This window comes from Struthio camelus, chromosome 5 (genome assembly GCF_040807025.1).
Source record: "Struthio camelus isolate bStrCam1 chromosome 5, bStrCam1.hap1, whole genome shotgun sequence".
NCBI lineage: Eukaryota > Metazoa > Chordata > Aves > Struthioniformes > Struthionidae > Struthio > Struthio camelus.
In genome coordinates, this window is record NC_090946.1 from 39,286,229 (window position 1) to 39,304,884 (window position 18,656).

Sequence of the window (18,656 nt, forward strand, 5' to 3'; positions counted from 1 at the left end):
GGCCCGGCGCAGCAGGCACCCGGCGCCGAGGGCGAGGGACGCCGGAGCTGCGTACCCGGCTCGGGGCCGGCGCGCGATGGCGGCGCGGCCGTTGGGGCGCGTCCAACGGCTGTCGCGCGCCGCGGGGCCCTGCCCGTTAGCGCGGCCGGAGCTCGCTCGCCCGGCCGTGCGGCGGCGGCGGCGCATGTCGGTGCGCCGGGCTGGGCCGGCGGGCAGGAGCGGTGCTGTTTAAAGCCGCACAGAAATGCTGGCAGCAGCGGGCGGCTTCGGAGCAGGTGGGGCAGAGAGACGGGCTGCTGCTCTCTTCGTGCTCTAGTGGCAGTATTAAAGTCTGGTCTGGTTTTTGCGAATGAGAGCATTCTAAATTACTTAGTGCATGGCTAATTAAAACAGTTATGTCGCTTGTCTGTAATGCAGTGCTTACTCGCAGAGCACACTTGACGATGTAAATGCTGGACAGGACGGGAATAAAAGGAATTAACACACCAGTGACCTCACACCAGTGGGGTCAGAAGACTGGTGGGTGGATTTTTCGGCTTAAAATTCGGCCAGTCTTTTCATGGGAATGGGGAATACTGTTTCGATGTTTGTTTTTCACAGAAGACTCGGTCCAGTTTTTGTCCCGTGTCTGGCTTGGGGAGCGCAGTCAGGGTGGGTGACTGCACTTGTTCTGTTAGAAACCGCTGCTCGTGATTCGTGTCAAATTTCACACTTTTCTTTCCCAAAATCTTTTACATGAACGCAAAAGTAAGTTACCAGAAGGCTGCTCTTGGTTTGACAGACTGTTGCCCAGGTTTGTAAAGCCTGAAAAAATTTATTTCAGATTGTGCGAACACGGTAGAGGGGTAAGGTAGAGCTTGCTGGATTTCATCCCCTTCCCGTTTCAGTTTAGCTCAGCTTGTTTGCGTAGGAGTAGTAGCCAAAGGTTGTGTGTGAATTTACAGATGGTGCCCCTGAAAATATTCTATGACAACTCAGTGCAGCATGTATAAATCATACGGGAATGTTTTGACTTGCCTTCAGATTCAAAGGAGGCTAGTAATTAATTCTTTTCACAAATGAGAACTGGATCAGCTAGAGCTAAAGCTGGGAACAACGCGTATGTCTATACTGAAATCCCGACAGTGGCTGTGTTCTGTGGAGCTTTTCAGGCAGCGGCCCATTTTCTAATCTGTGCTCTCGTAAATGCCTAAGTATTAGTTTAAAACTAGCAAACACATATCTTTGGTAATGGTTGCACCTTAAACATGCTCTTTGTTTCTTTCCTGAACTCCCCCCCTTTTTTATTTTGTTCCCCATCTAAAGTAGCAAAATTATAAACCTCTAATCGAGCTATATGCATAGGAATGCCTCATTTGGCTCTTGGAAAACAGTGGCTCTTTAACTGTGCAGAAAACTATACAACTTCTGTAATACGGAAACAAGTTTAGCATATCGTACAAACGAGAGTAGGCAGAGGATGAATTTGACCATCATGAAAATGCATTAAACTTCTGACTGGCTAGTGTGAATGCATTTAATATGTCATCCCTAAAATCACTGCATATGCTCTAGCCTTGGATTAGACCTACCCTTGTAGACAGGGTGTCAACTACTAAATACATTTTCCATGCACGTGGCTCATTGTACGACCTGGATGAATGGTAACCTGTGTAATAAGAAATGCTGTTTCTATCCATGTAGGTATGTTGTTGCAGATTAGGTACTGATGCATTTTATTTAGAGATTCAAATTAGGATAAACTACACCAATGAATACTGGTAACAGAAGGTGCAGTAGTTTAGTTATGCTGCTATAAATACTGTGGAAAGGAAAAGTCCTCAATTTTCACACATTCATATATTTGCTGATAAATCATTTTGCTTGGAAGATCATTTTATTGTAAGGCAGAAATCAGGGTAACACAAGGAAAACTACTCACATTGAGTAGTATCTTTAAAACATTTGGCTTTCCTTAGTAGCTTGTAAGCTCTAAGTCTCCTTGAATTGTTTGAGTTTGCATGAGGACTTCAGTCAATGCTTGACCTCTTGATTGTAGCGCAAATTGATGATCTGTGCCCCTGCTTTCCTACCTTCAGTAACAATACTGAAGTGATACAGTGGGGTGAAATGCAAATTAAGCTGATGATTGAGCTCAAAATATCCCAACAGAATCTTTAAAATGTACCCTACTTGTCATGAGTTTATCCTCCTGTTCCCCCTGCAAGACTTCTTCATCGACTTTTTCAAACTTGTCCATGCTTATTATAAAAATTATTTATATAAATTAAATTCTAGTTGTTGAAAATTACAGTGAGAGGTCAAGAGGTTCCCAGGTATATTATTGTAGCAAAGCTTTTCTAGGCAAGGCTAGTCAGATATTTAAATTAGCTTTAGCACATCTTATCTGCAGGTCTCATTCTGAGAAAGGATTATTGTGCTAACCATTCCAAGGGATTAATTTGGCAGAATTAATAAAAACAGAAGAACATATTAGATTTATAATATTTCTTAATTTAATCATACAACAGCCATTCAAATGACAGCAGTAGGGGAAAAGATGTTTCTGGAATTTAACAAGTCAATCTATATGCCTTTATCGCAGAATTTCTTAGAAATAAAATCCTTATGTGTGTTTAGGAGGGAAGTTTGTCAGTTAAATATTGTCTTGGAGCAGGTTTAGAAAAAAGAGCCGTTCTTGTCTCCTCTGAAAATGACATAGTCACAAATGAATTTCGTAAGAAGAGTCTGGCTTAGGTTAAAAATAGCCTCACTGATACCTTTCAAGTGCCTCCCAACCACAGAACTCTATTTTAGGGAAACAAAAGCTGTTAGTGAGATATCCTTTACTTGTCTTTGGGCAGGATCCATACAGCAGTTTGCATAAGTAACATATCTTAAAACAGGTTGAACTGATGAAAGTTTAAAAGAAACAGATAAGAACAGCTTCATTCATTAGGTCCCAATTTGGAAAAAATATTGTCTAGCACCTGCTTTTCTTGCCAGGCAGAAATGTTGACAATAAGCAGTCCTAAAACCAAAGATAACTATCCAACTAGCTATGAACGTATTTCTACACTGGGATAGCTTTACAGAGGATCAGTAATCCAAACAAGAGAGACTAATCCCATACATATAAAATATCGGTGGATAGCGAAATGTATGGAAATTCAAACACAGCAGAAAAAGTAAGTGGTTAAGTTTGCCCCCCTTTTTTCACCATGGAAAATCATTTGACCTTGATTTTATATTTGTTATGGTTTATATAATAAACATTAAAGTATAGTTTTCATTGTTTGCTTGGAAGTATAAGTTGTGGGACCCAAACATACGAACTCAGGATGTGGATGAAAGTAATTTAACCTTCAGTAAAGTCGCATTTGCTCAGTATCTGTCATAGGCTAATAATTCCTGAAGTATCCAGATCTATTCCAGGAAAGTATGATCACTAAAATATGAATTACTAATATAACTCAAATACAGTTTTGTTGTTGTTTTTAATACACCCAAACCAGCAAAAAAAAAAAATACCCACAAAAAGTCCAGGGTTTTCTTCTGAAAAAGAAGAAAACAAGTAAGGTAGATTTTAATCATAGGAAAATCTTTAAAACTTCTATCCAGAAACAGGACTTGTTCTTCCTCACTGTTGTAAGGAGGGCTAACGGTACTACATGTTTGGATTGCACATTTCCTTCTACTTTTTTTTGCTTCCTACAAACCTTCAGAATTTTTACAATTTGTGCACTTTGCTAGACTACAAAGTCTGTTTCAAACAAAATTAATTTTTTTTCATATCAGATGAAATGATTCAGTTATTTCCAACAAGAAGCACAGGAAAGAATATGTACATAAAAAGCATTGCAAAAGCTTTCCTTTGAAGTTTCTTGCATCCTGACTTAATCTGGATGCACGAGGGATGTACTACTTTGTTACCCTGCTGAAAATAAAATTAAAAAAAAAAACACTCAAAAGCTGAAGGAAAATGATTTTGTACTGGTTCAGTAGAGATTTGATTATTTTCTCCTATTCAACTTGAGCAGATATTTTAACTAATGTAACATGCATAAGCTGCTTATACCTCCTTGTGCTAACAGGTCCCACAAGCTGAACAGACTATGAGACTATCCAGAAAGTGCTCTTTTAACTGCTGCTGGGAGCTATCACTGAATAGCAGAACTAAGACTGGAGAGCCCATCTTTTCTATTCCCTCAATAACACTTGTTAGCACTCCACAAAAAAAAAAATTTAAGTGCAAAGGGGGTAAGAGTGGAAGGGGCCTGAGGGATGAAAGAATATGAAAAAAGATGACAGAGTGCCTGGCAAGAACTGGAGATGAGGAAAAGGCTATGACTGGAAACTGGAAGGGGTGGAGACTGGTTGAGAAACAGATTGGGAAGGAGGAGAGGCCTGGACTGTTTGGGCTGGAAAGTGATTAGTTCAGAGAGAACGTATAATAATGCTCAGCAAGGTAAGAAGAACGTATGAAAAAAAACTAAGGAGAACAAAGAGGGAAACAAAGAGAGACCTCTGAGGAGAAATTGATGTGCAGAACTGAGTTTGACTGACTAAAGAGAGTTGGGGACAAGAAATCAAGAATGTGAGGAAATATTGAAGAATCAAAATAGGGAGACCGGAAGAAATGGGAAGAGGCAGCCACTCTGATATCCAGAATGCTGTGGATGAAGACTGGTACTGGCTGGAGTTAATGAGATACACTGAAAAGAAAAAAAAAAAAAAGGAGTAGGGAGAAAAAAAAAAAAAAAAGGAATGGAAATACAGAACCAGAATTTTCATGTACTTGGAGGAAGCAACTGTTTAGAGTTTTACTGATGTTTTTCCTGCCACTGTTTGTTCCTTTTTATGTATAGCTATTTTGGGAGAAGGGGATTTCTATTTCTATGTAGGTTCCTAAACCACATTTATTACTATAGTAACTGTTGTAAATAGCAAAAACACTACTTGCCCTTGGCTTTTGTGTATATAATTACTTCTTTGTTGGATAGATGTTTTAAAACAAAAATAGTCAATGCTATAACTAGTATTGAAGCTTCAAAGGGTTGTACCCATGCAAACATAGATTATACTAAGCTCAGTGTAACGATTGAGCTGATTTTATCATGCCTGAGCACAAACTTCTGAAAGAGGTCTCTTCAAGTTATACAAAAGGCTGAAAGAGGTCCTCTCTGTACTCTACTGCACTCAAACCTCATTCATGATCGACATGAAGCTTTCAAACCTTCAGCTACTATCCTGGAAAGAGGGGTCATATACCATTATACCATATACCGTACAAGCATCGTCACATTTCTACTGTCTTAATGAAACCACCACACTGTGAATGGCATTAGCAGCTCAGAAGCTGTTGCTCACGTTGAACAGTTTACAGGAGTGTTACAGGATGGGATTGTACAAGAAGCCATTGCTGCTGGCAGAAGCAATGATTGGAAATGTCTTGCCCTGGAGAGAAGCAGGGACCTCTAGCTGAATTCTGAACTCTGGGAGAGCTGGAGGCTCTTCGCCATTGCAGAGGACCTTGCTCCACAAGAGGCACAAAGCTGCTGCTACTTGCTCTTGATTTCCACTTCTTCAGGAGTTTGGAGATGATGTCTTTAACTGAGACTTGGCTTGCCTAAGGGCAGCGACTTGGTTCCTAAACAACACTGAAGGCAGTTGAGCAAAGCCTTTTTTCTCACAGAAGCAGAATCTCACCTCAGAGTCAACATCATCCGACTTGCAGCCATTTGGCAACCAAGGGGAATTGATCCAAGTATTGCGCTTAGTGAGAGGCTTGGCTCTGTTTAGTTCTGAATTCAGCAGCAACAGGAGCCAAAGCCCAGCCTGGGGGCAAGGTGCTGTTTTTTTCCTGTTCTAGGCAGCTGCTTCCTTACTAGCATAAACTTAGTGGGAACCAAAAGCCTACGTGTGGCATGAGCAGCATGACTCTAGAATTACTATCTACAATATCTTTGTAAGAGGAAGCCTCCTGAGAAGGCCTAGAATCATAACTATAACTTTTCCATCCACTTTGATCAACAAGACAGCATTTTAGTTGGAATGGGAATTCTGGATGATCGACTAGCAGCTTAGCTTTTGAATACCCAGGTGAACATATTTATCATGTGTGCCCTTCTACCCTGAAAGCATCAAAGCTGGAGGTTGGGGTTTACCTGAAGCTAGGAATTGGAATGTAGGAAAAAGTTTTTACAATGGTTTTCTTATTGAAATGAACCCTTTCCTTCAGCAGTTTACATCAAAGTCTTCCCAGAGGTATCTTTAATAAACACCATTGGTCTGCGGCGCTCCCTTAGGTAAAATTCTTAAAGTTTAAAACGTGGAATCACTTACATGAGAAACCAACACTGCATTAACAAACAAAACGCAGATAGCTTTCTGGAACAACACGATGAAGATTTGTGATGCAGAACAGTTACGAACCCCACTCTCCACACTGAACCGTCTGGAAAATTAGTCACAAGCCCCAGTGTTTCCAGGGAACATTTTAGTGGTCATTTTGGAAGTCCAACTTCCACAAACAAGGACTTCTACCAGAAAAAGAAACTTGTTCAGGATAAGCAAGTACCAGACATTTGGGGGCAAGGTCATGAATATTTGTCACATAATTACTGCATTCACTATTTGTGTAAGTGCCTTAGAAAGATCACAGGTATTAAAATAAAATGGTTATCATCTTCAAATACTTGAACACTATGACACAGGCTCCTCCTAGTGGTAAAAACAGTATCTATTTTGTTGTATGAATATTCAAGCACTATTTATTATTTTAAAGGGAAGTTCTGGAAGGTTTAAAAGTATCTACATTCTTACCACGGCTGAGGAATTCTTACCTAAAGATCAAAATACGGGGAAAATGAAAAAAACCACATGCAAACTACTGTAATTATTTTTTCTCCAAAGAAAAATTTACATACCTTTTGTGATCTAGGAGTGATACAGTGAAGGTGGAAAGGATGGAAGACGGCACTCTGAAAAATTTACGCTCCGATGTCAGTTTTAAATCCGTATTTGATATCCAGATAACAGCACTGTGTATTTGGTAATGGAAATACTGCAGAGCATGCCTTTGTGTCAGATTAATATGCTACATTCCCATAGTTACAGAACACCTGCTAAGTCATCAAGTACAAGAATGATTTTGTACATTTCAATAATTTCTTCAGTTTTTAAACCTTTCCAGTTGCTCTCATCTGAAAAGCAGAATCTCAGTGTCAGTCTAATTGCTGGGTTTTTTTTTTTTTTTTTTTTTTTTTTTTACTGATTCTTAGTGTGTGCATGTCCACGTGTTTGGTGATGTTAAAGAAATGTCACTCTGCAAGTATTTAGCCACACCTGTTTTTTTTTTTTTTTAATGTCAAAAGGGATGGAGAGCCATTTTTATTATAAGGCACTTTAAAGTCTTACTCTAGACGGCAGTTTCTCAGCAGTCTCAAGTGTACTTCACTACAAGTTTGTACTTTATTATTTTAAGTCACAAAAATACACTTTGAGAAATACAGCGGAAAAAAAAGGGGAAAAAAAGCTGTAGACAGGAAGTGATACTATGCATCAAATTGTTATTTTAAACTCTAATCCTCTCCCTATAATTTTAACTAGGTTGAATATGCTAATAGGTCTGCTACCATAATATTTGCAATTTAAAAATTAATATTCCTTACCTAAATGGGATCCAGTAAGTGGAACACCTATTCTAGAACAAAGTGATTTCAGTCATAACTGAAGGATTTTACTTGTAATATAGTAACATCCAGAAGAATATTAGAATTACCAAAATTCAGATTTGTTATAAGAAAATGTATAGATAGTCTTAGAAGACAAAAGAAAGCAAATAAAATAAATACAAAACAGTCAAGGTAACTTCAGGGCTTTTTAAGTTCCCACTTTGTTTTCAAATTAGGCAAGAATGAAGAATCCTTTACTCATTGCTTTTTACTTCGGGGAGGGGGGGGGGAATCCTTTTCCATCACAAAAAACAGGGAAAACAGGATTTCAGATGTGTCTGTTTTCCCTATTAATGTTTTTCAGACTCCTTCTTTTAAAGAAGTAATATTGATGTTATGATAGAAGAAAACAACAACAAAGAAATCTTTCACAATAGTTACAACTGTTTGTGTGGAAAAAAATGCAGACTTTGTATTTAGAATTTGTTCTTTTTCATTATTTCATATAAGTGTATGATATGTTTTGTATATAATTTCATTAATTTCAGAATAAGCAGCATCAATAGAAAAGCTAAAGCACAGGAGGATGAAAACCCCATCACTGGTTGAATGATATTTTATTTTCACATTCCGACAGCTGTACAGTTTCTATAAATAGATGTGGTACTACAATATTTACATCACGTCCTCACCCATTACTAGTATATTCCATTCAAAATGGTAGACACCCTGACCAATCCAGACCAGGGTTATTTCTGGGTGCATTTACTCAGAATCCTATGTCAAAACATACATCAGTTTGCATCAGAGCATTTTTTTTCAGTTATTTTACATGTAACATTATTTTTCCTAGACAGTCTCTCTTCCCAGCATCCAAAGAACTTTCTAGACAAGTGCAGTACAGTTCAAGAAAAAAAAAAAACAGGGTGCAAAAAACATTCATATTCAGCCTATTTAAAATAAGGAATGTGATGGATACTTCTAACTGAGTGATTTCATTACACATCAACACAGTATTTGCAAGATTCCTTGATACATAGGTACAAACTGACAAAAGCAATAGCTTTAAAAAATTTGAACCAATATAATCCTGCAGGCTTCTGAACATTTTCTGCAGATTGCCATAGAAGTATCCCTGAAGGTATAGTCACAGTCTCAGAACTGCATGTGCTTGCCATGTGCTTCTGCCAATAACAGGTTTACAAGTTTTACCTATCCTTGCTTTCTACTCCCTTTGATTAACTGCTTTAGGTACTGCTATATGCATATGTTAACTCTACTGTTGAGATGCCTGCAAATGTTATCTAAACTAAATTTGAAAATCCACACAACCCAGAAGGTGTCAGAGGGTTTCACAGTATGCTGCCTTCAAAGTTTCTCTGTCTGCACTCCTTTTCCAACTTGAGAAGCAGTCATTTCCACAGATGGACTAATTTAATTGCCAAACTTCAGTTGCCCCATGCGATATTTTGAGACTACGGTAACTAAATTGTTCATCTGTACCAAAAGGATATGATGAATTATGTGATGAGAACTTCATGATGGTGAGTGAAAATGAACAACCTAAAAGGAAAACAATAAAGCCACTACATTTAAACAACATGCAGCACCGGACTGCCTCCACTGTTCACAAACCAGAGAATCTGAAAACAGAAGTCTGCAGTTGTAAAGTGATAAATCTGCAACAAGTATCACTAGAAACAAAAAAACAACTGAATTCAAGTTATGTTAGTCATCTTAAAAAATGAGATTCCAAGGAATGGTCAGAGTAAGTCACCCATAGCTGGATGCTGATGCTCAAAAGTGTCTAATTAACAGCTCACATAAAAACTCCATAAAAGATGAATTCAGAAGGAGACTGAGCAGCGACGTCTTAGATTTTCCTACGAGGCAAGACTTGCAGGATCATACATAGATAATCAAGTTCTCAGAGAAGACAGTAGATTGAGCTCTAGCAACAGCAATAAAAATGGGAGTACTGCACGCCACCGTGCCAAAGGGTAGATATTATCCAATATTGTGATCAACTGGAAACCGGCCGAGGTGGTTTGCTTTTGTTTTCTGCCTCTTTCCCACGTATGGCAGCCACATAAGAGAAGAGACACAACACGGAGTAGCAGATCTCATGAGCCTACAGAATTTAAAAAAGGAGACAAATTCTAGATGATTTAGTGTTTACAAAATCCACTGCACAGTTTATATTTTGCTGCATGTCTTTATCCATGAGACAACTACTTTCGTTACAAAGGCTTGAAAAAGTGCCCCATGCTATCTGCTTACTGAGATGAAAAGAGACCACAAGTCTCTTAACAAATAAAAGACCAGTAGAATACAAGCATTAATGCCTTGATAGCATGATTGCGAGTTGTCTTTAAGAACAATACACTAAGCTATAAAATTGGCCAGTTAACAATTAGAAAAAGCAACCTACATATTTGCTCTTGGTTTGTTGTTCAAAGCTATAAGTAATTTTCTGGTAGTGGTGGAAATAGCTAACTAAAAAAGCTGCAAACTAAACATCCAGTACTGTACCTTGGCTCAGGAGACAGTGAAATTCTTCTTTATTCACAGCTGTAACCTCTTTACACCCAATAGTACAAGGACTGGTAATCCTTGTAATTTTTAACCAAAGCTAGTGAATCAATGGATAATAAAAGCTTTTCTTTTTTAATTAAAAAAAAAAAAGAAAAACAACTGCCCCACATTGCAGGTTTTATATAAAGAATACCAATTCATTTTGTCACTATCTGATAGCAGTGAGTTTCACTGTCTAATGGTACATAGAATTAGCAAGATTTACAATTCCTACTTTTAAATGATTAAGTCTGCTATTACTTAACAGAGAATCATCTTATAGTATAGTGATCGGCAGCACAGTTCAGTGAAGGTATGACTGAGACTTGGTTTCCTTAGACTTGGTATTCTGATGATCTTAGAAGTTCTTGCTTTAAAAAGTGAGGTTTATATTTAGCATCTTTCTAATACACAAAACATGTTTTCTTGTATTACAGGGCAAGCTACAACAGCTGGTGTAAAATACCATTCATTTTCATTAAACTAAATGTTTCATTAAATGGTATAGATTCAGCTATCTGCTTCTTAAATCACTCGCATGTATTCTAGGAATTTTGATTCTAACACATTTCTAGCTTGAAGTAATTTATTTCTGTCTCCTTCCCTTAAAGGATGGTGAGCTTCCATACAATCACCACATGAACACACCGCACTTCAGAAGCTAAATAAATGGAGAAATTCAAGTTCTGATGATAATTATTGGCCTCTATTTCTCCCTCATAAGTATACATATGCCTATTAAAATATTATGTGTAGAAGTGTTAAGTATCATCATCAACCGTTGGTGTTCAAAAGTTTTATAAAAATTGAACACTAGAGCACAGCAATAACCCACCTGCATGGCAGGAATCACTGCTTACACCATTCTCTTGCATCTCACTGCTCACTTTCACATGAAGAGGCAGGAATTGTTCATAAACTCAGTGATCATTTTATGTCTCCTTTTCCATCTATTCTGTGGATAAGGGATTGTGGTCTGCTCTGTCATCATTTTAACAGTTTCATCAGCATTTAATGTGTTAAAATTCAAACCAAACCAGCTATCTTGCATCTTTATCTATCTTAATGAATAGCACCACCTTTTCTGCACTACCCATGAGCTCCTCTAGTTTCATGAAAGCAAGAATCACCAAGTTTTGGAGTCTTCCCTTAATTAAGAGCTAACATACAAAGCAGTTTGTCTTACTGCAGTGCTAGCATCGCACACTCTGCAATCTCAATGCAAGTCTCTTCACCACGTGAAAATGTATATATCCTAAAGAACTACTAGAAGGCAACACAGGTGACTCACCATTGGCGTCTTGTACTTGTGGCTCACCACTTCTTTAGTTTCAGGAACTAAAACCGGACGGGCAAGAGACAAAACAAAAAGTTCAAAAAACGAGAGGAAAAAGGGAAAGTAATAGCACAATGTTCCCATAGGAAAGGGAAAGGATGCACACAGACAGCAGCTGCAGGAGCAGGGCACCTCACTATCCCTCACTTCTGGGTATTTTTTTTTCTCTTCATTTAAAATACATGTGTCCTTGAAGATACTGGTAATGACATAATAGATAACTCAGGCTGACAAAAATATTTCGTTGCCTCTCTTTGGAAAACCACAGTAGACATGTGATGGTTCTTACAGACTCTGGCTTTTCTGATACTGCTTATTCCTGTTAGACAGCAGAATTAATGACAAAATACACTTGATGGTAAAATATGCTTAATGCCTGCTACTATAAAACATAAACCGACAACTCCTTAGAAATTTGTCAGTACTCAGTTCCTAAAGATCTTGCCTTCTAGATGTTTGAATCCTTCTCTATAGCATAACAGATCTCAAAAGAACCGTTGGACACTCTGGTAGGAAGTTAGTGAAATACAGAAAAACAAACAAAAAAAAATTAGGGAGAAAAATTTCTACACTGGAAGACTGTCTCCCAGCTATATCTTGAGAGTTTCTGAAGACATTCTTTCTCCTGTCTAGAATGTGTGCGCGCTGGTATTTACTTTAACATCTCAAAAGATTTTCATTGCTTTTGAACAAATTGGCTTAAAACAAAATATTGATTTCAGTTACATGTGTTCTCAAAAAAATCAGGCTTTATTTGATTTCTAGAAGGCTTTATATATAAAGAGCACTAGGGGACGGATGAAAAATCTATTATAGAGAAAATTTCATCCTGCTCCCTTCACTGCCTCCAATTAACAGAAGGGAAGCAGCCATAATACAGCTAAAGAAAATTTGCCTTTTGCTCTCATTCTGGACTGCATAAAAAAGCAAGCTGTAACCCTCCCATTACTGTGCCTTAGACCCACACTTGGTCTATAAATATTGTTGTGAACAGATCCCATGGGAAATCAATAGAAGAGAACAAAGACCACACTAAGAACATACAAAGGGTAAATTTAAAATGTTAAGATCAGTGGAATAAAAAGACCAACTTTGAATACTTTCCTTCCAGAGTAGCTGCAATTTGCCATGGACTTTGTGTCACAACAAAAAAATTTAGAAGCAGCAATATAAAAGTTATGCAAAACCAGATCATACCAGGCTCACAGAGAAAGAGTAAATGTTTTATTACACATAGTAGTAGTGACAGAAAAAGAAACAGAGGCAAATGAGTTCAGCATGAATAACTAGAAAAAGTCCACAACAAAACCTATCCATGCAGATGTCATCTTTTCAACTATGACATGACACAGCTAAACGTTGGGGAGGGAGGGAGAAAGATCACACTCTAGGGGGCCAAAAGTAGGCAGTGCAGACTGGGTTTGAGAAAGTACTCAAAGTATAAATCAGTGCCTATCAGTTCCAGGATGCCATGATATTGTCATTTCTTAAAAGATAAAGTAAAAAGTACAGTTTATGATCATGCAAGTAATATAACTTTTTTTTTTCTTTAATTTTAAACTCTCCCTTTTCTTTGAGAGGGGGCAGTTACATTAAGGACTGAAAAACAGTGCAAGTGCACACCCAGGCTGCGCTGCTCCAGTGATACCAGTGACTAGAGTTGGGAAGATAACAAGGTGCACATCCAAGCTACCTTACCCATTGGTACCAGACGTTCCAAATTAACTCCACGTCATGAGGGGATAAAGATGGGAGTGAGACTGATGCACAGCCAAATAGGGTAGGATATTAACAGCTGTGTAAGTCTCACTGCCCACTGGATAACATAAAATTGCTCATATACTCTTTAGAAAGCAGGAAGGGGAAGCTGTAATGACCTTGTGCCATGAGGGACGGAGAGAAGGGAAGTTGTAAAGTCCTGTACCGTAATTGAGAATAGGAGGAGAAAGAAGAGGAGACTATCTAGGCAAGGTACTCTCTCCCCACTTCACAGTTGCCTTGTCTTTAAGTGAAATACTCCTTCATAGCTCTTCCAATTGGGAAAACTGTCCCGAGAGGATTGAATTAGGAAGAACAGAAAAAGTTGGTTTGGATTTACGCTCATAGAAGTCAAAGCACTACCACTGCAGAATACAAAAGAAAAAAAAAAACCCCAAACAAGCCTAAAATTAAGAAATTACCAGAAGCACTTTTTTCTAACATTAAAACTTATTCCTGATGTTATTGAACTAAGTGGATGAAGGGAGTAAGTTACAAAGCACCATCCTGCAGCCTTTAGTCCTGTGAATGAAAACACGGCACTAGCAGAGAACGAGATCAGGGGACATCACTTTACCTGCTGGAGAATGAAGGTTTTCATAGCAGCGGCAGTGAAGGGGCCACAAGAAAGTAAAGCACAAGTACACAGCAGTAACTCAAATTCCAGAGGGAAGAGCCTTACGTTTCCTCACTTACTTTAAATCTCCAATTCCATTTGTGGGCAACAACTGCTGACTTCTGCTTTCATTCTGCTCTAAAATCACAGGTTCAACCTCCATGCTGCCATCTAAACCCAATGTTAACACAAGCAGGCCTTTAATTTCCTGCTAACTTGGATAACACTACAGTCAGAGCACTTACGCCTGGCAAAAATCAACTGAAAGAATCTTGCACTGAAGTACCTCCCATCAGATTAGAGTACACATGCTTACCACCCTCTACCTCTCTTAGAGGAAATACTACTTCAGTTACCTTTCACTCTGTATATAGAATCTAATGCAAGGTTCAGTAAAGTGTAACACAGCTCAGTAACTTCATTGTTAAGATCTCTATGAAACTTGGTGAATGCTATTATTTTACTCTTAGCAATTTAAAACGTTAATTTCTCTTGAACAGAACAGACTGACATGCCTTCTCATCTTTACAGCACTTAAGAGCAGCTCTGAGATAGTTGCCCATCTCCGACCAAGAAGAAAAGTTAGCCCCTCTGCAACATCCTTCTCCTTTCTTCTTTCTCTTTATTAAGTGGATGGGCAAATTGTAAATCTCATCTGATACGTATAAATTGGTTCTTGTATGTGACCTCTGTTTTAGCAGGTGGGAGGGAACGGTATTTTTAATTCATAAATGATTTAATTTCTTAGCTTGTATTTGCAGTGTCAAACTCCCAATTTATCTTTTTCTTAGTTCCAGAAGTTTCAAATCACAATGCTAGTTTTGGCAATAGTTCCTTCATTACAAAATTTTATTTAAAAAAATAATTTCTTTCGTATAGTTATTATTTAGGAAGCTACATTCCAGAGTTGTCAACTGCAGCTGATCAGGAATAACTAAGTCAAACATTGTCTTTCTTCTTGTGCATTCTAAACAATTAAAAGAACTTTAAGTTATAACTACCTCTCCTGAAATGATCCAAAAAGTGACTTCCTGTAAGTTAAACATCTCAACAGCTGAAGTCATATTTTTAGCTAATTGTATGGCTTCTCAACTCTTATCTTTGTAAAACTCGTCATTACTCTTTTACAGCCTTAAGCATTTTCTACCAGAAGTGAATCATGCCTGTCAGTTTGAAAATACAGTCTCAAAAGAATTCACAACTGCACAGTGTGGAAAATTTTTGCATGTCTAAACTATCATAAATTTCTCTAGGTGTTACATACACTGATTTGGTATTTTGAATAATTAACAGCATTATCTGAAAAGGGAAGAAAAAATTGTTCATCAATTCAAATCCCAAACTTCTAGAAGACCAGGTTAATTTGTGACAAACAACAAAACAAACTGCAATGACTGAAAAGCCTTTTCAAATACAAATAACTTTGTATCACCAGAAGGAGACAACATATTATTAAGGACAAAGACCTTAAGTTAGCAGCTTCATATTACATTTCTTTTATATTGTAAGAGAGAATCCATCAATCAGGACCTTTTACCCACAGCACCAAAGATCAATCTTGGCAGAGAGCACTGCTAATTTAGATTTTGATTCGCGACCAAAGCGTAGATGCTGATCTACTACAGAAATGATATTGTAAATTTTATCTTCTTTGTAAATGTTTTATTCATGCACCTAAGACTAGACAAATGTCTCATGGATGGGTGGAAGAATAAATCAATACATAGTTGGGGACTGTTCAAGAGAAGTATATCGTTCACTATTCTGGAGAGCTGCATCTGAAGATGCCCTTTTTTCAGACACTAGTTCAGTATAGCCTGAATGATACTAGCACTCAACAGTAGCCCAGGACTTTCCCAAAGTAGACTGTAGGATGACTATATGTAATAGCAATTACTGACTAAACAGCACAAATTCTCCACTCTCCTTAATCTTTACTTTTCCATTCTCCACCAGTCATGCTCTGAAACCAAAAATCACAGACTACAGTGCAACCTGACCAAATGTCCTCTGCCCCATAAAACAAAAATGAAACTCCACATAAGAGCAAAGAGGAAATTTTGCAATTAGCACTAATACTCAGTAATGAAAGAATAGTGTGCTGAGAAGGATCAACTATAAGTCAGGCTTAAAACGTGGTTTCTGAGGAGAAAAAGTAACATACCAAAGAAAATTCCTACACACAAGTCTTTCGTGATTAATTGCTGTTTTGTTTAGTTTGCAAAACTCAGAACACCTTCTTTGCCTGCTAACAAAAAGCATCTAGGCCACAAATCTTAATATGATGAAAATGAAAGTGTAAATGTTTACATTTAAGTCACCCATCTCCCAGTTAGGCAACTTCTTTCATGCAATCATCTACCAACTGCAGTGCAACTCTGAATCTGAAGACTGGAAATTTGAGTTACTGCCATGTAAGTACAGACCTAATATCAAAATAATGTAATTACCAAATTCCTCCAGGACAAAGACTCCTCGCACAGTATTGCACTTTTTAATGTGATTCAGCTCTATGAAAACCTATTAAAAAAAAAAGGAGGGAAAATAACACAAAATTAGTCAGAGGGTTGTTTTTAATTAAAATTAAAAATAAACAAAAATATCACCACAGCAGATATAATCTGGTGTTGTAGCATACAGTACCAGTTTACTTACAGTTTAATATATAAATAAAGGGTGAAATAAACATTCAAAAGACAAACTTGCCACAATGCTAGAAATCAACATATAACTTAAAAGTGCTAAGAAGCGAAGACAGCAGAAGATGAAGTACCTTCCGCTCCTTGCAGGAGGAGAAAGCATGGAAGAGAAACGAAGGAGTTAGTAACTCTGACATATCCAACATTGCTACCCCTTCAGGCACTCAAATGAGTAATTGCAAAAAGAATACCAACACACTGAAGTACAACAGAAGAGGGGGACAAGATAAAAAAAGCAGGCTCCCAAATTTTGGCATGATTTGTAGCCTCCGATTCATCCCAGTTAAGTTTCTGCCCCTCCATGCATCCTCCTCCAGCACAGAGGGCAGGTAAGGGGCACTGTGCTTCCCACCCTGATCCTCCTAAACCATCAAGGAGTCAGATTTAATCCAGTAAGAAACCACTAGTCTTCCTCTTTGCTGACAGAATTGCCATTTAAGATTTAGCTACAGTTTTAGGATACAATGTGTGTGCTTACTCTTGAAACTGACTCCTGAAGAGTCAGTACCAGTTTTCTGCTTCAAACAGCATGGGAGTGTTCAGATCCTTCTCTATTGTTTGCTCGCTTCACACAGTGCCGCTGTCAGGTAAGAAGTCACTTAGAAAACAGAACTGGTTCTAATTCACGTTTTACAAATACAAATCCAAAGAGACAAAACAATTGAACTACATCACTAGGTTTTTCAGTCTAGAACCTAGATGCCACGTTGGCATGAACAAACAAGTTCTCAGAGCATAAGGAGCTTTTCAATATCCAATATAATTCAAGCTATTAAAAAGTCCCTTCTCATATGCATGTACACCCTGGATAGGTTAGATCTCCAAAAGGAGAAGACAGAGCACATGGGTATAAGAAGCTGCTGTACAAAGCATCATAAGGATCAATTCCATATTCCAGATTCTGATATACTTGTTTTTTCAGGTAAGAGAAACACCAAGAATAACATTCAACACCTTAAAGACCCTAACAGGACTATGTTACAGTAGCCTGGACTGATACTTTCAGTTCCTACACACTTACAAAGCCATGATCTTACGACCTTATTTTAAAAAATAATAATTATTGGGGAAATTACATTGACTGGGAGAGAAGGGAAAGGAAATCTCTGCAGTTCTTTTCAATCCAACACTAGTAGCACCCTTTTAGCCCTAGATGATAAGTTACCTAAGAAAGGCAAAGGAAGCCAACACCACAAATCACATCAACTGAGTGTGAGCGTTAAAGAAACAGTCTTATCAGTATCACAGAATCGTTGAGGTTAGAAGGGACCTGTGGAGATCAACCAGTCCAACCCTCCTGCTCTAGCAGGGTCACCTAGAGCATATTACCCAGGACTGCGTCCAGATAGCTTTTGAATATCTCCAGGGAAGGAGACTCCACAACCTCTCTGGGCAACCTGTTCCCAGTGATCAGTCACCCTCACAGGAAAGAAGTTTTTCCTCACGTTCAGACGGAACTTCCTATGTTTCAATTTGTGCTCATTGCCTCTTATCCTATTGCTGGGCACCACTGAGAAGAGTCTGGCCCCATCCTCTTGACACCCTCCCTTCGGATACTTACACACATTGACCAGATCCCCCAGCCTCAGTATTCTCTTCTCCAGGCTGAACAGGCCCAGCTCTCTCAGCCTTTCCTCATATGAGAAATGCTCCAGTCCCCTGATCAACAGGGGTCAGTAAATGGGATCACCATATGTTTTGGACAAGTTGCACTGATTTTCAATCAGAAGGGTTTTTACTATTATTTTTAATCAACAAAGAACTGAAATAACCCCAGGATACTTTTTGCACAGCATGAAAAACTACACTTTCAGTTACTTCATCAGAGAACCTGTAACTTCTCTTGCTTACATTCAAGCACTCAGAGATCTAAGGACAAATAATCAACCTATTTTTTGTCTATTTGTCTACTTTCACGGGTGTTCTATGTCAGTTTATTTGTTAAAAGCTTTTTTTTTTTCTTTTGAGGGAGAGTGACAAGATACAAGACAACAACAGAAAACTTAATTTTTTGTTGC

General features: G+C 38.2%; 1 protein-coding gene across 27 annotated transcripts in view; it reads right to left on the reverse strand.

The window, feature by feature from the left end:
• Positions 1 to 8,253: 8,253 nt before the first annotated feature.
• The window catches only part of MADD (MAP kinase activating death domain), a 76,030-nt gene continuing 65,627 nt past the window's right edge, over positions 8,254 to 18,656 (reverse strand). For 25 of the 27 annotated variants that reach the window (XM_068945712.1, XM_068945722.1, XM_068945738.1 and 22 more), the window contains 3 exons: positions 16,390 to 16,459; positions 11,521 to 11,567; positions 8,254 to 9,786 (listed from right to left, as the gene is read on the reverse strand). In XM_068945712.1, coding sequence (XP_068801813.1) covers positions 9,679 to 9,786; positions 11,521 to 11,567; positions 16,390 to 16,459 — 225 coding nt within the window. In that variant the 3' untranslated portion in view covers positions 8,254 to 9,678. Of the gene's footprint in view, positions 9,787 to 11,520; positions 11,568 to 14,019; positions 14,111 to 16,389; positions 16,460 to 18,656 lie in introns of all 27 variants that reach the window. The other 2 variants (XM_068945715.1, XM_068945733.1) reach the window with 2 other exon arrangements.